Source organism: Octodon degus, unplaced genomic scaffold (assembly GCF_000260255.1).
Source record: "Octodon degus isolate 3935 unplaced genomic scaffold, OctDeg1.0 scaffold00061, whole genome shotgun sequence".
NCBI classification, from domain to species: domain Eukaryota; kingdom Metazoa; phylum Chordata; class Mammalia; order Rodentia; family Octodontidae; genus Octodon; species Octodon degus.
In genome coordinates this window covers 7,841,150-7,859,683 of record NW_004524637.1, presented here as the reverse complement: position 1 = coordinate 7,859,683, position 18,534 = coordinate 7,841,150, and the positions used below count along the sequence as shown (strand labels likewise).

The 18,534-nt window shown below is 48.2% G+C and overlaps 1 protein-coding gene across 3 annotated transcripts in view; it reads right to left on the bottom strand.

The window, feature by feature from the left end:
- Positions 1 to 18,534, bottom strand: part of Sh3bgrl2 (SH3 domain binding glutamate rich protein like 2) — a 121,350-nt gene that overhangs the window by 70,914 nt on the left and 31,902 nt on the right. For all 3 annotated transcript variants that reach the window (XM_023718727.1, XM_023718726.1, XM_023718728.1), the window contains exon 2: positions 13,823 to 14,008. In XM_023718727.1, coding sequence (XP_023574495.1) covers positions 13,823 to 14,008 — 186 coding nt within the window. The remainder of the gene's footprint in view (positions 1 to 13,822; positions 14,009 to 18,534) is intronic.

Sequence of the window (18,534 nt, the reverse complement as noted above, 5' to 3'; positions counted from 1 at the left end):
ATCCTGATAACTGTTCTAGGATAAACAATGTAAGCAGAAGATGACCACTCATTGTTAGGCATTTTGAGGTAGGCATCTTACAAACACAAGGGATTTCACCTTCACCACAGCCACCTACTCAGAGCTCTAGGAAGTGTGATACCCAAGTCTGCCAGCTGAGAAGACTGCTGCAGTCTGGGGCCATGTTTCTGGGTCCAGGAACGTCACCTTTTGTCCTCTTCAGGCCTGGGGGAGCTGGCAGGCTGCAAGGGCAAAGCCCTCAGAAACACACTGCTGAGCTGACCAAAAAGGCTTCCAAAGCAAGTCTAGGAATCTAAGTGAAGCAACGACACACAGGTCTGCTGCTTGCAAAACACTTCTCGGCTGACTAAAACTGCAACACTTGGGACTGCGGACAGAGATTTTTGTCCAAAATCTTCAGCAAGTAAAGTCTCATGATTTTGAAGGCAGCTGCGATATTTTTGGGTCATCTTATTAATCTAAGGTTTCATGCTGGCTGCTGCTTCTGTGACAGGATCAGCCTACCGAGAGGCCTTCCTGGACCACACCAACATGGATGGAGCCACAGGTCTGCGAAGCTGAAATCAGGAGGAGGAGGAGGAGGAGGAGGAGAGCTAGCCACACAAAAGGTTGGGACAGCGTCACCTAGGCAGGCAGCAGCACTGACAGCAATCCACGTGTGCTGGCTTCCTAAGCCAAGAAAAACATTCTGCATCTTATCTCAAGTACCAAAGGAAGCCATGGAGAGGCTTTCCAACAAGGGAGCAAAATGATGGGGTTCCTGCTAAGAAACACCTAGAGGACAATGTGGTGGAGGTTCAGAAACAGGCAGCGAGAGGGAAACACGTGGCTCAGGAGGGCACCATGGGCTTCAGGTGGGGCCTGCACGGCCTGGAGCAGCGCGACGGCTGTGCTGTGCGACGGGCACAAAGCGCTGGAGGCCGATTTCAAAGGCAGAACCGATGCTTGGCTGAATGTGGAGACGAGCGCGAGCCAAGGGTTGGAGCGCCTCTGACAGGATGGCAAAAGCTGGAGAAAGAGGGGACGCGCAGGAGCCTGGAGCTGAGGCGGACTCGCCAGGTCTGAGAAGCTGAATGAGGCGTGCAGGCAAAGATTTCGACCAGGCTGAGGCTCCAGGATATTATGGGTCTCATGGACGTTATTAGGACATCTGTAAGTTTGATCCCTGGTACCACCAAAAAAAAAAAAAAAAAAAAGGATATTGGTAAAGTTTTGCATGACGAAATGTGATCCAACTTCATTACAATAGGTCTCAGTTTGATATATAACACAGGCAAAATCTCATAACTACAAACGCTATATTCTTTGTCACAAAGTTGTTTCCAAAAAGCGGAGTAACCTTCCACTGATCTAGGTTCAAGAGATGATCCTGTTTAAAACATTCTCTCTGACTCACAGCGCTGTGTGGCAAGCAGAGGCGGCAGCCCGGCCACGGCTCGACCGACCCCAGGCCACAGACGTCCCGGTGCGCAGGCGCCCGCGTGCCTCCTGTGCGTGCTCTGCCTCGGCTCTTCTCACACTTCGGCTCCGAGCACCGCTTCCACAGGCAGTGCAGTGGCTGAGTCACAACCCTGATCTTGTGGGGCACCCGGTAGCCTCTCTGAAGGCGCACCCATTTCATGAGCTCTGTAAGGCACACACTAGGGCATCCCCAACTCCTTTCTTCCTCAACTAAAGCACTGCTTAGCCCTGAAAGCTCTCCACCGTTCTGTCTTTCCCACCAGTGCAACCCAAGCTAAAGGTCTAGGACAGGACCCCGTCTCTGAGCCCCGGCCTACCGCGGGACCCCATCTCTGAGCCCCGGCCTACCGCGGGACCCCGTCTCTGAGCCTCGGCCTACCACAGGACCCAGTCTCTGAGCCCTAGCCTATCTCTCTGTGCCTGCTTGGCCCTGCTCTATGAGGACGGGCTGATCTGTGAAACTCATAACTTTGTGCTTCAATTCTTTGCCTCACGACTGTTTGAGGTAAGGCATACAAAGTCCCACCTACCTGGTCTAACTGCCTAATTCGGCAGTGTTGGGGGAAAATGAAGGCCTTATTTTTCCACCTGCACTGCCCACTGGCCGGATGCCCAATCACCCCAGCCAGGGTGGACTGTCCTAACTTCCTAATCTTCCTCTCTGTCAGATCCCACTGGGGTCCTTTGGAACTCCAGACTTCTAAGAAATAATGGTGCTTTCTGGCTGGAGAGACAGCTCAGCAGTCTAAGCCTGGCGCATAAGGCCCCGTGTTCGGTCCCCAGTACTGCATGCCATGCCGGCTCAGAACCCGGGCACCCTGTGCTGGCCACTGAAACTGGGCATGGTGGCACACACCTGTAATCCCAATGCTGGGGAGACTGAGACAGGAAGAGTCGAGCTGTGCAGCAAGACCCTGTACCAAATAAATAAATAAACAGATTTTTTAAAAAAATTAAATAATGGTGCTTTTAGCTAAGAGCTGCTCTTCAATGGACTATAGCTGTGTCAGAGGGTGGAAAGCTCTAGAAATAATAAATAAGAAATAATACAATCTCTACAAAAACAGCATGAATTCTATTTCCAAAGGATCATAGTGATAACATGAAAGTGAGGCAATTTGTAATGAGACAAATTTTATATTTCAAGTTCCAGTATTTACATGTAAAATAATTACCCTAAAAATCTCAAAACTGGCAATAAACTCATATTAAGTTTCACATATATAATAGCTATAAATATATACACTGAGTGGAGACTATGTAACTGTCTCAGTTACTATTGTTGGTGGGACAAAATATCCACCACCCAAAATTTCACGAAGGAAAGGTTTATTTAGCTCCCAGTTAGTGGAGGCTTCAGTCCGTACTCAGCTGGCTCCAAGGCAGAGTGGCGCATGGCAGAGGGCAGCAGCTCGTGGTGGCGACAAAGAGCAAGTGGCCAAGGGAGGAGACAGTGCAGCTTCTGGCAAGCCCCCCTCCCATCCTCCTGTTGTTATGTGGATTGCCTGCCCCAGAAGGGTACAGTGCCCACACCCACAGTAGCCAATGGCAAACTCCAGAAGCCGCCCCATGACTGCATGAGGCTTTGGGGGGCACCTAGATATAAACTGTAACAGTAATGGTATTGTCATGGATTGCATCTAGGTTCCCTCAAAGCCACAGGCGCTTGCTTATAGGTGGAGCTCTGGGAAGGTACATGGATCCTGGGTGTGATATGGGATCCTGTGAGGGAGGAGACCCTGGATTAGCCCAGAGAGGGGGTACAGTCAGTCGTGAAGTCTGCTGGAAGCCGCAGGCGGCTGTGGGTGTGGCCTGGAGACCAATACAGACAGACACACAGCCTTGACACAGAGACAGACACACAGCCTTGACACAGAGACACACACACACACCTCCCTGGATCCTGCCCCGGCCCTGCTTTGGAGCCTGCTGACTGCAGACTGAAACCTCTACACACTGTGAGCTGAAATAAACCTCTCTCCTTTAAGCTGTGGTGTCTGGTATTTCGGCCCCAGCAATGAGAACAATTACCAACAAACCATTTATCCACTAAACTAAAACTTACTATGTTTTAGTTGTTAACAAAGATCTTTAGGGGCCGGGGAGATGGCTCAGTGGAATAAGCACTTGTTTAGCAATCTCAGAATGATAGCATTTCTAATTTATAAAAAGAAAAATATGTATTAAGCTATTTCTGCTACACAAGTTTTAAGCATGATTTTTTAATCAATTTTTAGCCCAAAATCATATCACGACCACAAGGGTGGCTTCTTAATCTAAGTACTCAAGTAAATCCACTTAAGAATTTAGAAATGTTCACTTAAAGTGATTAACTCCTTAAATGGGAGTGAAAAATACAAACTTTGTAATTAACTTTAAATGTGAAGTAATTTACAGAAAATCATTTTTAAGAGTTCACATTATCTAGGTCAGTACCTGGCATAGATTAGACTACCTAATAAAACCCGTGTGGAGTAGCTGGGCCTTAATTAAAGACATGTCTTCTTTTTTTTTTTTTTGTGGAATCGGGGATTGAACTCAGACCCTTGCGCTTATTCTACTGAGCCATCTCTCCAGCCCCAAGACTGATGTCCTTTGTAGTAATATGCTAGCAGCACAGTTCTAAGCCCCGATGATGCCCTAACTCTGTAGGAAGCTAAGCTATTTGTCACCTTTGGGTAAAGAGCAGATGAGCAACATCTAAGACCTTGTACCAGGGAGTACTGAGTTCTAGGGTTAAATTGGATAATATGAAACTATTCACTGGTACGTCTTAGGAGTGTCAGAATCACTTCCTGCTAAGACACGGCTTCTTGTAGCCTTACTGCATGACATTGTTCATTAGAGAAAAACTCCTAACAAACTTATGTCCTGTTTCAGGTTTATACTGCACCTCTTCTTAATACATCAGCACCCGTGCCACAAAGGTTGAGATATTACAGTTCTAAAACTCCTAAGATTTCTAAACAGCATTGCTGAGTGCCTTATATTCAAAGAAACTCCCCTGGATTTATAAATACATGTCTCCAGAGTACATGTTTCAAGATAACTTGTAAGAACAGGATACAGAGGGCCAGGGAGATGGCTCAGTGGAATGAGTGCTTCCCTGGCAAGCACAAGGGCCTAAGTTCAATTCCCGGTTCCACAAAAAAAAAAAAACAAAAAACCAGGATATAAAAGTCAGTTTGAAGCTGGAAGATAGATCAGTGGTCTAAGCGCCTGCTTGGCAAGCAAAAGGATCTGGGTTCAATACCTGGTACCACATGCCATGCCGGCCCGGGAACCTGGGGTGCACAGTGCCAACCACTGAAACAGCATGGTGGCGCATGCCTGTAGTCCCAACACTAGGGAGGCTGAAGCAGGAGGACCACTATGAGTCCAAGCTGTGTAGTGAAATCCTGCACCTAATAAAAGAATTTAAAACAAATTTTTAAAAATCAGTTTGAATGGGCTCTGTAGGATACAAACATGCAAAACATAGTCAAAGATCAGCATGCTCAGCTTCAGAAACCAGTACATTTTTATTATATTTAAGACGACAGATGAAAACGTCACTGTTTCTAATGCCAGTTGCTTACAAAAAGAAAAATTTCTAGACTAGACAATAGCACAACTTAGCATTCTTACTCACTATGGAAACTTTTATCTCGATGTGGCAATTTAAAAAAAAGATAAAGCAAGCTAAAGACCTATAAAAGAACAAAAAGGTAAAAAGAAAATGTCTCTTATCACCTATACTTCTGTTAGGGCTCAAGTGAAAACCAATGTTAGAGGTACTTATAAGCTCAGCATAAAATCTGTAGCAGGTGGAGGGAACACTAGCCTCATTCCTCCTCAGAGTCACGCTGATGAGGCTATTAGGGTGAGCGAGCGACTGATAAGGACCTCACAGTTCTTTGCCTTTCCGTGTTTCCAGAGGTAACAGGAAGGCCCACTCCACATAGCCACATGCTTCCTACGGCCCAGCCCCGACAGATAAAGCAACAGACCTGCACTGTTCGTAGGCACCAAGGACATAACCAAACAGAAGGCTGCAGGGAACAGAACAGGGTGACAAAAAGGAAATGGTGGCAGCAACCAGTCTGAGTCCAAGTAAACTGGCTCTCTCAAAGGAAGAAAATTAAAAAAACAAAAAGAAATTTAGGACTAGTAGATTGGTTACTGTTGTTTCAACTGGGCAAAGGGTTCCTCCTGCCTAAGCTCCTTTCAAGCGGAGGGCAGCCTCTGCGCAGCTAAGGCCGTCAATGTTGTGCCATTTTATGAAACCACAGTGCAGAAGGTCAGGAGCCGTCAGCTTCCATCCGGGAAGGCAGGGGAGACACGATCATCTCAGACGGCTCCGTGCAGCAACTGCTGAGTCACACAGCAAAACACGCGTGGGCCCAAAGGTGCGGAGTCCACACTCACAACCTGTGCCTCTGACTTCTAACCGTCCTGGGTGAAGGCGGCAGTGCAAGCGCATGGCGCCACCCTCTAGTCCAAGTGCTGAAAGTGGGCAGGAAAGAGATTTGGGCTGCTCCCAGGAAAGGCACCAGGCAACATTCTGAGGAACACGTATGGGCACCGTTACGGCTTGTGTCTAGATGTCCCCTCAAAGCGCATGCAGCTGCAGACAGGTTTCTGGAGGTGGCTGCATCCAGTGTGTGACTGACCCCTAATACAGTGCTGGATCAAGGGTGGGGGACTGCAGATCCGCCCACTGCTGGACGGGCACCACCCTAATTCCTGGAGACTGGAGGCAATATAAGGGACAGAGAGCCTGTCTTCCTGCTTGCTGCTCTGCTGTCTTCTGCCATGACCAGGTGCCCTCGCCTGTGCCACCCTGCCTTGGTGCCTGCTGACTATGGCCTAAAGCCTCTACAGCCTGTGTGCTACATAAGCCTTTCTTCCTTTAACTCTGGTTGTCACGTACTTTACCTCAGCAAGGAAAGAAAAGTAAGACAAGACACACAAATGCGACCGGACTGAGTGAACCAGCAGGAGCAGCTCTGGACCACAGGACACTCCTTCCCCGACGCCCAAGAAACTGCGAGCCTGAGAGAAGCAAGGGAGCTGGAGAAGGCGTGGTGAGTAGATAGGCAGGGGCCGCCCGGCCGCCCTGCCTGGGGAGGTGTGCTCAGGGCTCCTCTCCAGACACCATGTTGCCTCCCGCGGCAGGGCCTGCAGCCTGCACTCCCCCCAGACTCCCCCAGCCCTGGGAGGAAAGCACAGGAGGTGAGCCCCGCAAGCCACACGTGGTCCTCGGCCGGCTCTGTGACTGTCTCACTGGGCTCTGGCCTGCCTGTCCTCAGCCCCTCAGAGCTGTGCAGCCTGCTTCTCACTAGACAGCAGGCTGTGTTGGCCTGGAGAGAAGGCCTGCCAGAGCCCAGAGAAAGACCCCGTGACACCCACAGCCAACGGATACAGGGAGCTAATGGAACCCAAAGAACCTCAAATTGTTTTAAAAATTTTTTAATCTTTTATTTATTTACTTGATAGAGGGTCTTGCCACACAGCTTGGATTCGTAGCGATCCTCCTGTCTCAGCCTCCCCAGCGCTGGGATTACAGGGATGTGCCACCATGCTTGGTTTCAGTGGCCAACATGGTATGTGGCACAAGGAATCAAGCCTAGGTCCTTGCGCTTGCCAGGCAGGCGCTTAGACTGCCCAGCTGCCTCCCTAGCCCCTATAAACCCTTTCCAAATGACATCCTTGGAGAGATTAAAGGGGATACTACATCCACAAAACAAGAGCAAAGCATTATTTTTAAGAGTGACTGGAAAATAAAAGAAGGACCTCCCAAAATTAAATTTGATTGCCAAATTAAGATTTTTATAGGTAGATTCAATAACAGAATGACACAGGACTGAAAACCAAACTAGTGATCTAGAAGATAAAATTGAACAATGCCTCTTTTTGGAAATTAGTAGGCAGGCTGAGAGCATTGATAGTTAGACCCTAAGGGGAAAATATCACCAAAACAAAATGAAAAGCCACAGTAAAGACGAGACAGAGTGAAAGGAAGGTAAAAAAAGTAGAAGAAATAATAGAACTTCTCTAAAATGAAAAAAAAAAAAAAAGAATTCCAGGGTGAAGTCTTACTATCCTCCTAGAACCAAGAACCAATAAAACCCTAAAGCCTTAGTCCAGAGAAAAAAGTAAAGTAACTTACCTGCAAGATCTAATGCTTCCTGAGAGAATGATTTAAATCTAGAATTTTATGTCTGATGAAATTATCTATTAAGAATGAAGCTCAAATAATGGCTTTTTTAAAAAAAATGAGGAAGTTTACTCGGTAGGCATGACACATGAACAAAATATTTTTTTTGTAAAAGGCTAATAATAATACAAAAAGAGGGTCTCTGCTCTCTCTGCCAGACAAGGTAGAGGCAAGGAGGTGAAATGGTTAAGCTTCGCTGCAAGATTCCTCAATGCTGACATTTCTGTCATTCTCCATTAAGCCACAGGGGTTTAGTAAAATAGGATTATACGCCCTCCCTTAGGGTTGCTAACTCGGCTAAGCAGTTTCATGGGTGGCAGTATTTATCGAAGTATGTCAACATAAATATAACATATGTAACACAAGACACATTTATATAGTGTTTATGATAGTTACAGGAGACAGAATGACATAAACTTCAGTGGTATTTGTGTATGAACATGGAGAGAAATGACAGAAATGACAAGAACATGAGCTTCCTTCACCTTTCAAGGAAAAAAGTACATGCTGTTCAAATTTTAAAATCAAGGAACATACACATTAAGTTCAAAACACTGAGCTGAAGTAATTTAGAAGCTGGTAAGGCAAAGCTTAGGACTATGTCTGGGGCACATGGAGGGGTCACACAAAAAGGGCAAAAGAAAAGCGATCTTCCACCATCCTAGGGCAGGGTGTTGTCATGACGCTGGTCTTGGTAGGCCTTGTTGTCTCAACACTGGTGACCACTTTTCAACACCTTTAACTGCTTCAGGCTCTGCATCAAAGAATGTTACCAAAGAAAAGTACCTGTGTGGTCACTGCTCAGCTCCACTGCTAACGAGTCCCGGGGCGGCCCAGCCTGTGTGTGAAGGCTTTCGCCATGCGCCGCACAGGTAGTCATCCTAAGAAAGTCACAGCCCAGGGACTCACTGCTATAGGACACTGAGGTGAACATCGCAGGAGGGTAAGGACAGGAGACAAAACACTTACAGACAGAAGACTAAGAGTGATTTTACAGAAGAGCTAAAACTACCACGAGTGTCTGACTGATTGGGACGCTCTGGGGCATGGAGCCGATCGGCAGGAGGGAGCTGGAAGAACTCTCCACACCGGTTCCTGCCACCTGCCTGGCCGGGCCCTTCTTGGCATCTGGGATGACAAGAATATTTACAATAAGACATCTGAAGGAGGAGATTCTCCTGGTAACTGATTAGATAGCTCATGTTTTAGACTGAAGGACTTCAAATTCGGATAAAAGATTTCTGAACAAAACTGTACAGGTACGGTAAGTTTCTAATAGAAGCTGTTTCCCAGATTCTAATTTAAGTCCACAAGGTTTAGTAAACTTACTTTTGACAAATCTGATAAAATGGGATCACAGCAGGGCGTGGCCTCACACATTCCAGACTGTAGGCAGCAGGCGCACAGCAGCCTAACACGAAGACCCCAGAGAACAGCCTGGAGCCCTCCCCGGCCGACAGCTCCGCATCACGTGCACCTGCTCACAGCCAATGCTCCCGAAGCATGTTCTGTGCTCCTAGAATGGGTGCCAGACAGCAAGACAAGCAGGCCCGACAGTGCGACAAGGAGCCTACAGCCGGCTGAGGACAGTCATAAGGAAGGCTCTCGGAGATAAATGTCATCACAAAACAGCAAAACCGCACAGCTGGAGCTGGAGGCGGGTGGAAGAGCCAGACACTGCTAACTTCAGATGGTAAATCGAGCACAGCTGACTTGAGTTTTGGGGCCGAAACAGGGCAGGGTTATTAGGTACTGGAAGTGAGCTGGGTCTGCGAGATGAGGGAAAGGGGTGTAGGGGTATGCTGAGTTGATAAATCTGGGCATCCCCCGAAGCCACCTGAGTTCAAAGGTGGGGCTCGGAGAAGCACTTCGGTCATGGGGCTGACCAGCTGACCTGCTGTCCTAGAAGGTGGGGACTGATCAGGAGTGGGTCCCTGGACCTGTGTGGGAAGGGTGGCCAGCTGCCTGAGAGCCCTGGAAGGAAGGCTCACTGTTCCGTCTCCTGGTTACCACCCAGGAGCAGCTGCAGTTTCTTCCTCGGGGCTGGCCTACCTTGGACTGAAATTGAGCCAAAGAAATCTCTGCTCCCTCTGCCACAGATCAGGTATCTGCTCTGACAGGAAGGGAGAGACAGGGATTTCACAGACTCCACAAGCGATAGGATGCAGCCAGGAGTCCTACATAAACAATAGCCATGCCTCAGAGCATGAACAGGGAAAAACCACACTTCAGCTTTCCTCTTCACACTGATTCTCCGCAGAGCTCTATTAACATACGATTACTACGGAAGGCTACAGCATGGGCCTCAGTTTCTGGTCCTCCGTGAGATCTACTCCAGGAGGCTGGGCCAACAGCTATTTCTGTGTGGCCCAGAGGTGCTCCAAGAGGCAGGGACACGTGAATGGGCCAGCAGAGCAGGAACTGCGGCAGGGACTGGGAACTGCGCACAGTGCTTAGTGTTTTAAAGGATTAGAAAGCAAAAGAAAAAAGAAAAAACTCGAAACCAAAAAGCATACGCAGCAGAGAACTACATGGTCCCCAAAGCCTGCAATAGTTCCTGGTTGCCGGACTCCTCAGCTGGAGGCCTGCACTATGCATTTTCAAGCAGTCCCCGCAAATACAAAATTCTCTGAATCTTAAAAGGACCATGAAAATGCACCATGTATTCTTAAATCGGTGTACATTTTGCTCATCAAAAAAGCACATTTTGCACTGTGTCGAGTCAAGTGGATGTTTCAGATGGACAGAATCCATCCTGTGGTTCTGGGAACCCCCAGGCCTGACAGACAGTGCACACAGAAGGCACAGGTGGCTTTTTCTTCACTTTGAAAGCAGACTTTGGGGCCATCAATAATAACTCCAAAATACTTTTGTAGCTTGACAAAAGACCTAAGAATGAGGAATGAGGGATGTAATGGCCAACTGCGAGTCTCCTTCCTAAACTAGCAGCCAGCTGATGGCTGGCTTCAGAACTGCCTGTTCGGGTGAACTCTGACTCCGAGGGGCTGGAAACAGCTGAGCGGCCCGCAGAAGAATGACTCAACGGATGGCGACAGCCACCCCGACGAAGGCAGCCCCTAACATCTAACTTTACAAGGACAGGACAGCTACTTTTGCTAGAAAATAGAGTGGGACACAAAACGGCATAGAAACAGTATGATCAACAGTGTGACCTTAAAAACTTAAAGTTAAGAGAAAGTGTACAGAATAAAAGTTTGTAAAGGAAGGTAAAAACAGACTTTGCATTCCCTTTTCCATCTTTCCAAGGATCCCCACTTGCATATTCATTACAGCACTATTGGGGAAATAAGAAACAACAATAACATTAGATAACCAATTAATTCAGAACAAGAACTTTAAGTATCCCTTTTCCAACAACTTTCTGTGAGACCTTGGTTGAAGATCATTTTATGTTCTTGTGTTTGGGAATATGAAAAAAGAATTCAGAAGAGTAAATGATCCTTTTAAAATAATAAAACCTTGCATATAAATCACAGGTTCATAAAACATAATTAAAGGTTGTCATTTTTTTATGTATGTGGTACAGGGTTCATTATGCAGCTTGCACTTGTGATCCTGTCTAAGCCTCCCCAGCACTGGAATTAGAGGTGTGAAGCACCATGCTCGGTCTCGGGGGCCAGCTCAGCACACCTGGGGACCTGGGCCAGCGTGGCATGAGGTGCGAGGATTGAACCCAGGTCTCTGGGCTTGCCTAAGCAGGTGCATAGTCTGCTGAGCGATCGCAGCAGCCCAAAACATAATTATATGCACAGGACTTTAAACTTCAGTAACAAAAACCCCAGTACACTTACAGTGTGATGCCTGGACAGCCTTCTCCCACGTCTGCCCTGAGCTCTGTGATCGAACACAGCTTAGCTGCACATGTGCAGGTGTGAAGGCAGGAGTCCTGAGCTTTAGCCAATGGTGAGCAGAGGTAGGCACATCCTTTCTCTTTTCACAGGGACATAGGACAGGGCAAGGGGTGACCTGGAGACTCGCTGTCGGGCTCCTGACAAAAGTCTAACTACCCTCTGGCCTAATTCTAGGTTTTAAATAACCAAGGACATATGTGAAAAGCAGGCGTAGTTAGTGGCAAATCACTATTTAAACAAAACCAATCACCAGTTTATTGACTTTGGATTTGGTTAGTAACTAATCTAAAACTTAGACACAAATTTAATATTCTGTAAATACCACTTTTTCCCCCTGAGACAGAGTCTCAAGGCCCAGGCTGGCCTTGAAGTCGCAGCAATCCTCCTGCCTCAGCTTTCCAAGACCTGGGATTACGGAGATGTACCACCACACCTGGCACTATAAATACCATTTTTAAAGTGTAAAAAAGCAAGTCAAGAATTTAAAACGCTAACAATCTTATAAATGCCTCAAGAAAAGATCCAGAGCTTATCTTTCTACAAAGAATCTGCCTCTTGGCCCTTGGGTAAGCTGTCCTTTCATCACTCTAAGATGGGAATTTATGGGACTCAAGCTAAGCACACTCCCCACACCTCCCCAGCTCTGCCCATCTGCCCTCATGTCTGCCTCTAAACACTGGCTTCTCAGCCAAACTCACATACTATAAAAATCAAATAACTTGATTTTAAATATCAAAAAGGACTTGATATTCTTCCAATGATTATACACAAATGACTATCATGTATATGAAAAATATGTTCAACATCACTAATCCTAAGATATGCAAATCACAACTACAATGAGCTATCATCCGCTCCTGTTAGCCCTTAGGATTCCCACTATGGCGACGTAACCAAGCGGAACATGACCAGTCGGGCACGGGTTGGAGAAGTGGACCTCTGGTGCGCTGTGGTAGATTACAAAGTGCTCTGTGCGCCACGGGGGACAGCTCGATGCTGCTCCCCCAAGCAGACCTGGAGCAACCGCATGGCACAGAAGGCCCACCTTGAGGGCTGTGAGGAGGAGCCGAGAGCAGTGTGGTACAGAGGCATCTGCACAACCGTGTGCACAGCGCCCCACTCACAACTGCCGGGAGGTGGAAGCAACCCGGACATCTGCTGATGGAGGGCTGCATGAATTCCTCCAACATACAGAATGTGCAGACAAAATGTCACGCAGCCTTAAAAAAGAAATCTTATCACGTGCTCTATCGTCAATAAACCATGAGAATGCTATGCTACATGGAAAGTCATAAAGCACACATACGATACAGCTCTAATTACATCAAGTATCTAAAATACTTAAAGAAATTGAAGAGGGCCAGTTACCTGGCACTTGGGGAGGGGCGAGGCAGTGCTGCCTGAGCAACACAGAGTTCCAGCTCTGCTGCTCAGAGCTATGCCCCAACGGCTCCTCCTCAGGGGTGGCGTTCTCTCCGCCATCCTTGAGGCAAGCATCCGCTTCACCTCCAGTCCCTCAACACTACAGCACCTTCTTCTCTGGGCCATAGGTAAAGGAACTGTAGCCCCAAATAAAGGCCAACATATGTTCTCAGAACTACAAAAGAAGGGAGAGAAGCTGGGAGGGAGGGAGGGATGCAGGGAGGGAGGGGAGAAAAAGACAGACAGACAGACAGAGAGAGAGAGAGAGAGAGAGAGAGAGAGAGAGAGAGAGAGAGAGGCAAACCCTAAGCTACTCATCAGAAGGAAGTTTTTCAAAATTTGTTGACCTAAGGAGTAAAAAGATGGGCACGCATTAGATGAAATTGACTTTCTTTTCTCATGTACTACATAAAGCAGGAGGGTATAGAATAGATTTCAGATGTTCTTAGTGATCCCCTGGTTCCTAATCATAAAGAAAGGACCTCTAGCTTATACCCCACTATCAGTATGTACTTAAACCACAGATGTACAGATTCAGGAATAAAACAGAATCATCAGAAGACATGCTTGAAAATTCAGAACACAACAACCTCTTCTGCAGCTTCCCCTCCTGTCCCCTCTTCTGAAGCAGTGAGGGACAGAGCTACAGTGCGTTCGCATCCACAACCCAAGCAGCACTCAGTCCTGTGCTGTCTGCGGCTGGGATTCGGGTGCCCTCAGCCTGTTTGACCCATGGAGCTGAACAGGCCAGGAAGAGAGCAGCGTCCATCAGAGGAAGCCCAGTGCACGTGGTGACCCTGCATGACGAGTGCCACGAGGTAAGAACGGAGGGCCCTCTGCCACTCACCCCACAGTACCGGTCGCCGTTGAATATCTGCGGTGGCAGCGGGTTCCCCTGAGCAGGCCTCTTCTCCGGGGGGATGCTTCTGTACATCCACTGCCTCTGCTCCTCCGACATCGTGATGTCCACCTCCTCAAACTCTATCTTGTTGGCCTCCAGAAATCTAACCACATCCTGCTGCTTCTTCTTTATCTATAGAGAGAAGGCAAACAGGGAGAAATGCTCATGTGAAACCATCAGGATGCTTTTCCATACAGACTTAGATTCAATTTCTCACAGTTGAAGACACAAGGGTGCTTTCCACAGGCGCCCAGTACCACCACGCACTGGCATCCTGCAGAGGATTACGGTGATGTTTGCACGGGTTTCCTAGAACACAGAGGCTCAATGTGGATGCCTGGGGCACAGGCCACAGGGGGTGGACTCAGTCCTCCATGGGCCGTAACACTGTCCCTCTCACCTTCACCCCAAGAACGGCCCACCTGAGATGCTAGCGCTTCACCACTTCCTGGAGCAGCAGCATTTACTCCTTCAGCAGCCTCTTTCCCCTCCACTGCGGCAGCCGCCATCATGGCGACACCCTCCACTCCTAGGCACCCCACTGCCACCTAGGAGCCAAGTAAGGCACCACCTCCTGAGAACGCTCGCCCTGCCCACTCCCTGATCCCCGCAGTCCCTCCTGCAGCCGCAGGGGTCAGAAGTGCTCCTGAGGAGCATCCGCAGTTGCCCCAGATGTTACCCACTTTCCTTCCTAGAGCACAGGCTAACTAAGGAGGATGGCAACATGCAATGTCTTCAGCATGGCTCTAAGTGATTCTGGAGACTATAAAGGAACAGCCTCAAGGGGTAAAATAAATTTTATAAAGCCAGGGAAAAGAACCATTTGGATCTGTCAACAGAAAAGACCTCTCAACACAGAAAAGAAAATGCCTGGAAACCAGCATCACACACTTACTGCCTCCTCCTCCCCCCAAAAGGCCCCCAAAAGCCTAGTGACAAGTGGCTCTGCAGATGCAGCTCTGGTTCATACTTCTCAGGCAAAAGACTTCTGATCCCTCAGTGGAAGCTCAAGGATAACAAGATGGTGTGGCTGTGGTTCGTGTGGGGACCGAAAGCTGGCAAAACCAGACAGGCATATTTAGACCCAGTGACACTGTAAGACAAGGCCGTTACAGTATGTTTACACTCTTGGCTGGTACTTGCCTCATCAAGTGAGTTAGCTCTCATTTCTGAGAAAGCTACCCCTCCCCCAACTCATCTCCCGCTTTCAGAAATGGGATTGTGAAGGTACCTTCCATTCTTCTTAATTTCCCATTAAAGCCTGAAGGAAGGTCGTATTGCTCCTGTTTTAGAGACCAGGAACTGAGGCCACCTGCTCGGGTGAGGAGGATCCTGCAGCCAGTGTGCGCACCCTTGAGCACAGCCCTGCTGTTTACCACTTAGAATACCTCTGCTCTCCACTGCTCTGTGCACACATGGGCTACTCCTCAGCGAACCACAGTATCTACTCCAGCTTCTTTCACAATGGATGAAGTTACCTGCTCTGGAAATCATGGAAAAATGGCCTGTGGTCCTACTACCCAGGCCACTTCTGTCCAAATCGAGAAGAGTGAGCCCAAACTCGCTGCGCTCATGAGAGCTCCACATCTACCTTATTTTCAGTTTCATTGGAGGGTAAACATGAAACTGACACATACTCACGCTTTGGTTCTCCAAATAATGTGCAAGTAACAGCCACCTCTGCTGCAAACTGTGACTAACTGGAAACTCACCCTTAAAAAAAAATCCCTTTTCCATACTGGGAAACCTAATCTTAGCACTATCCTCAGGTGAGAAACACTTCCCAAAAGTATGAACTTCCATACCTGCCTGAAAATCCCATCAAGTCCATATCCCATTAGTTACTGCCCTATTTTTGGATATTTAGTATACTTGGAGCTTTTATCACTAGAAATAATAAGGGTCCCCCGGCTGCTATAATGAAATACCATAGCCCAGGGATGGTGAAACTTTTAGAGCTTTGAGCGATAACAGCCTAAGGTGGCACTTACGCCAGAGGTTTACCACCACCGCCATAGATGCCTCCCTGTGTTCTTGTGACCATTATCTTACAACAGCATGTGAGAGCCGGCCAAACAGCTCAGCAGATTAAAGTGCCTACAAGTAGGTTCAAGGGCTGGGGGTTTGATCCCCGGGCCTGCTGTGCCAGCCCCACTCCTGGGGCATGCTGAGACTGCAATTGAGCCTGGGTATGGTGACACACACCTGTAATCACAGTCCTTGGGAGGCTGTAAACAGGAGTTTGATCTAGTAGTAAGACCCTGAAAACCCTGTAAACTCTTCCCTAACATACAAAAAAAAAGTAAAATTAATCATGTAATATTAAAATCCAAATACATCTTAACATGAACCATGCTCAAAAAGCGAAGGATTGTTCCCACTAACAGTGAGGATGACCGGCAGGGTACTGTAAAGTGTACAACGCAAGGAAGAGTCCCATCTTAGAAGGCCAACCCTAGGCTTTCCTGGGTCACCCATCTCTACGACCCCTTATGTTTACAGGAAAGGCTAGTTAACTGAAAAGAAGAGACGCGAAAGGCAGGAGAAGCTAACAACATAGAAATTAGCCAGCCCCACAGCAAAGCACTCGTACACCTGACGGGAGAAATGTAAATCAGAGAAGGCTGTCTTCCTGGGAATGCATGACATCAGCACCAGGAAGGAAGATGAGTCACGCCAGCCGGCCATTCTTAATGTCAGCAGAAGGGGGTGTAGCCTGGAACTATGGGCTCCAGGGTGATGGGGGAATGGCAAGGCTTTCCTGGGGGTGACAGGAAGCAGCCAGGACACTGCCTGAGCGAGGCACCATTCCAGGATCCCAGAACAACACACACTAGCTCCTTTACACAAGGACTTCGGTTCTTCCTACGTGTCAAATGTTCTGAATGAAACACACCTCGCAACTGATGACGGAGGAGGCGCTGTCAACTCACCAGGGAGGTCTGTATTCAGGCCATGTGGAGGAGGACCGCTGCTTACCAAGTCACTAGCTTCCCATTTACTAGCAGAGACCTGCTTTGTTTGGAAAAGCGATGCACTCAGCTACAGAAAAGCATTTACCAAAGGGCTTGGAGGCTAATGAGGACTCAGGATACAGCTCTGACCAGGGAGATGTTGGGCAAGTGCCTTCATGGGGACTCTGGGTCAGGAGCTGGAGGCAAGTACAGCCCCCTCCAAATGCGCCCTTTTCTGTTCCTCCTCACAGCACTGCAGACACGGCCTGCAGGCCCGGACACCAGTGAACAAATGAGAAAGCAAGGCTGTGTGCAGGGCGGCCGGGCAGAAAGCAGGAGCCTGCAGCCTCAAGGACGTGCGCGGCTGCCACCCAGGCTCTGCCCTTGAGGATGCGCACGGCTACCACCCAGGCTCTGCTCATGCAGCCTCTGCTACCTTTCCTTACCACACAGTAAGCTTCTGATGAGGTAAGCCACTCTCTCTGCAGTTTTCCAGAGCTTGTACCCGAATGCTTATCACCAATAATATTCTTAGTTGCTACTTAAAATGTCCTCATAAATATTGCATTATGATGAAGGCTTAAAATAAAAGCTATTGCGGCTCAGTGGAGCCCAGAAATAACGTTTTCTGAAAATATAAGCCAGTGCATATTCATCATGGGATTAAACAGATACACTTGCACTATTTCCCTCATAAGATATCTGTGAAACAGTGAAAGTGGTGTTTCACTTTCCCTTTAAAAGATACAGATAGACAGATAATATTTAGTACAGGTTCTCCAGGGTCTCATTAGGCAGATCGGACTTGTGATTCTTCCTGTTTTTCAGCCTCCCAAACTCTGGGATTACAGGCGAGCGCCACCACACCAAGCCTCAATTGCTGTCTCACACGCAGGCCCTGGCCCCTGCGTCTGCCTAAGCAGGTGCTTCAATCCGCTGAGCTATCTGGCCGGCCCTTAAACCATATGATCTTTAAACATCTTAAAAAGCAGTTAAAAGAGATACTGCCAAATCTCTTAAGTCAGACTTTGGGTAGTGAAATAAGGCGTAGGGGGCCAAAAGCAACCCCCTGACTATTTTTATCTGGTCTGGAGCCAGTAATGACTTTATATATTTGAAGGGGAAAAAAAAAAATCAGAAGTACGTTTTGACATATAAAATGAAATACAAATTTCAGTACCATAAAAAAGCTTATGGGGAACAAAAACCATACCATTTTTTCTACATTTTGGCTCTGCCTGATGATGGCTCGCATCCAGATGTCCCCCAAGATCTTGTGCAGCCACAGGTGGGGCCTTTGAGAGCTGGCTGGACCCTGGGTGTGTGGTGCCGGGATTAAGAGTGGTGATAGCAAATTAGCTCAGTGGTGTGGCACAGCTCAGGACCATGGGAGGCCCACGTGGGTGTGGATCATGGGAGGTCCTTACTGGGTGTGGACCATGGGAGGTCCACATGGGTGTGGGTCATGGGGAGGCCGTTGCTGGGTGTGGATCAAGGGAGGCCCTCGCTGGGTGTGGATCATGAGAGGCCCTCGCTGGGTGTGGATCATGGGAGACCCTCACAGGTGTGGATCATGGGAGGCCCTCACTGGGTGTGGATCAGGGGAGGTCCTCACAGGTGTGGATCATGGGAGGCCTTCGCTGGGTGTGGATCAAGGGAAGCCCTCGCTGGGTGTGGATCATGGGAGGCCCTCATAGGTGTGGA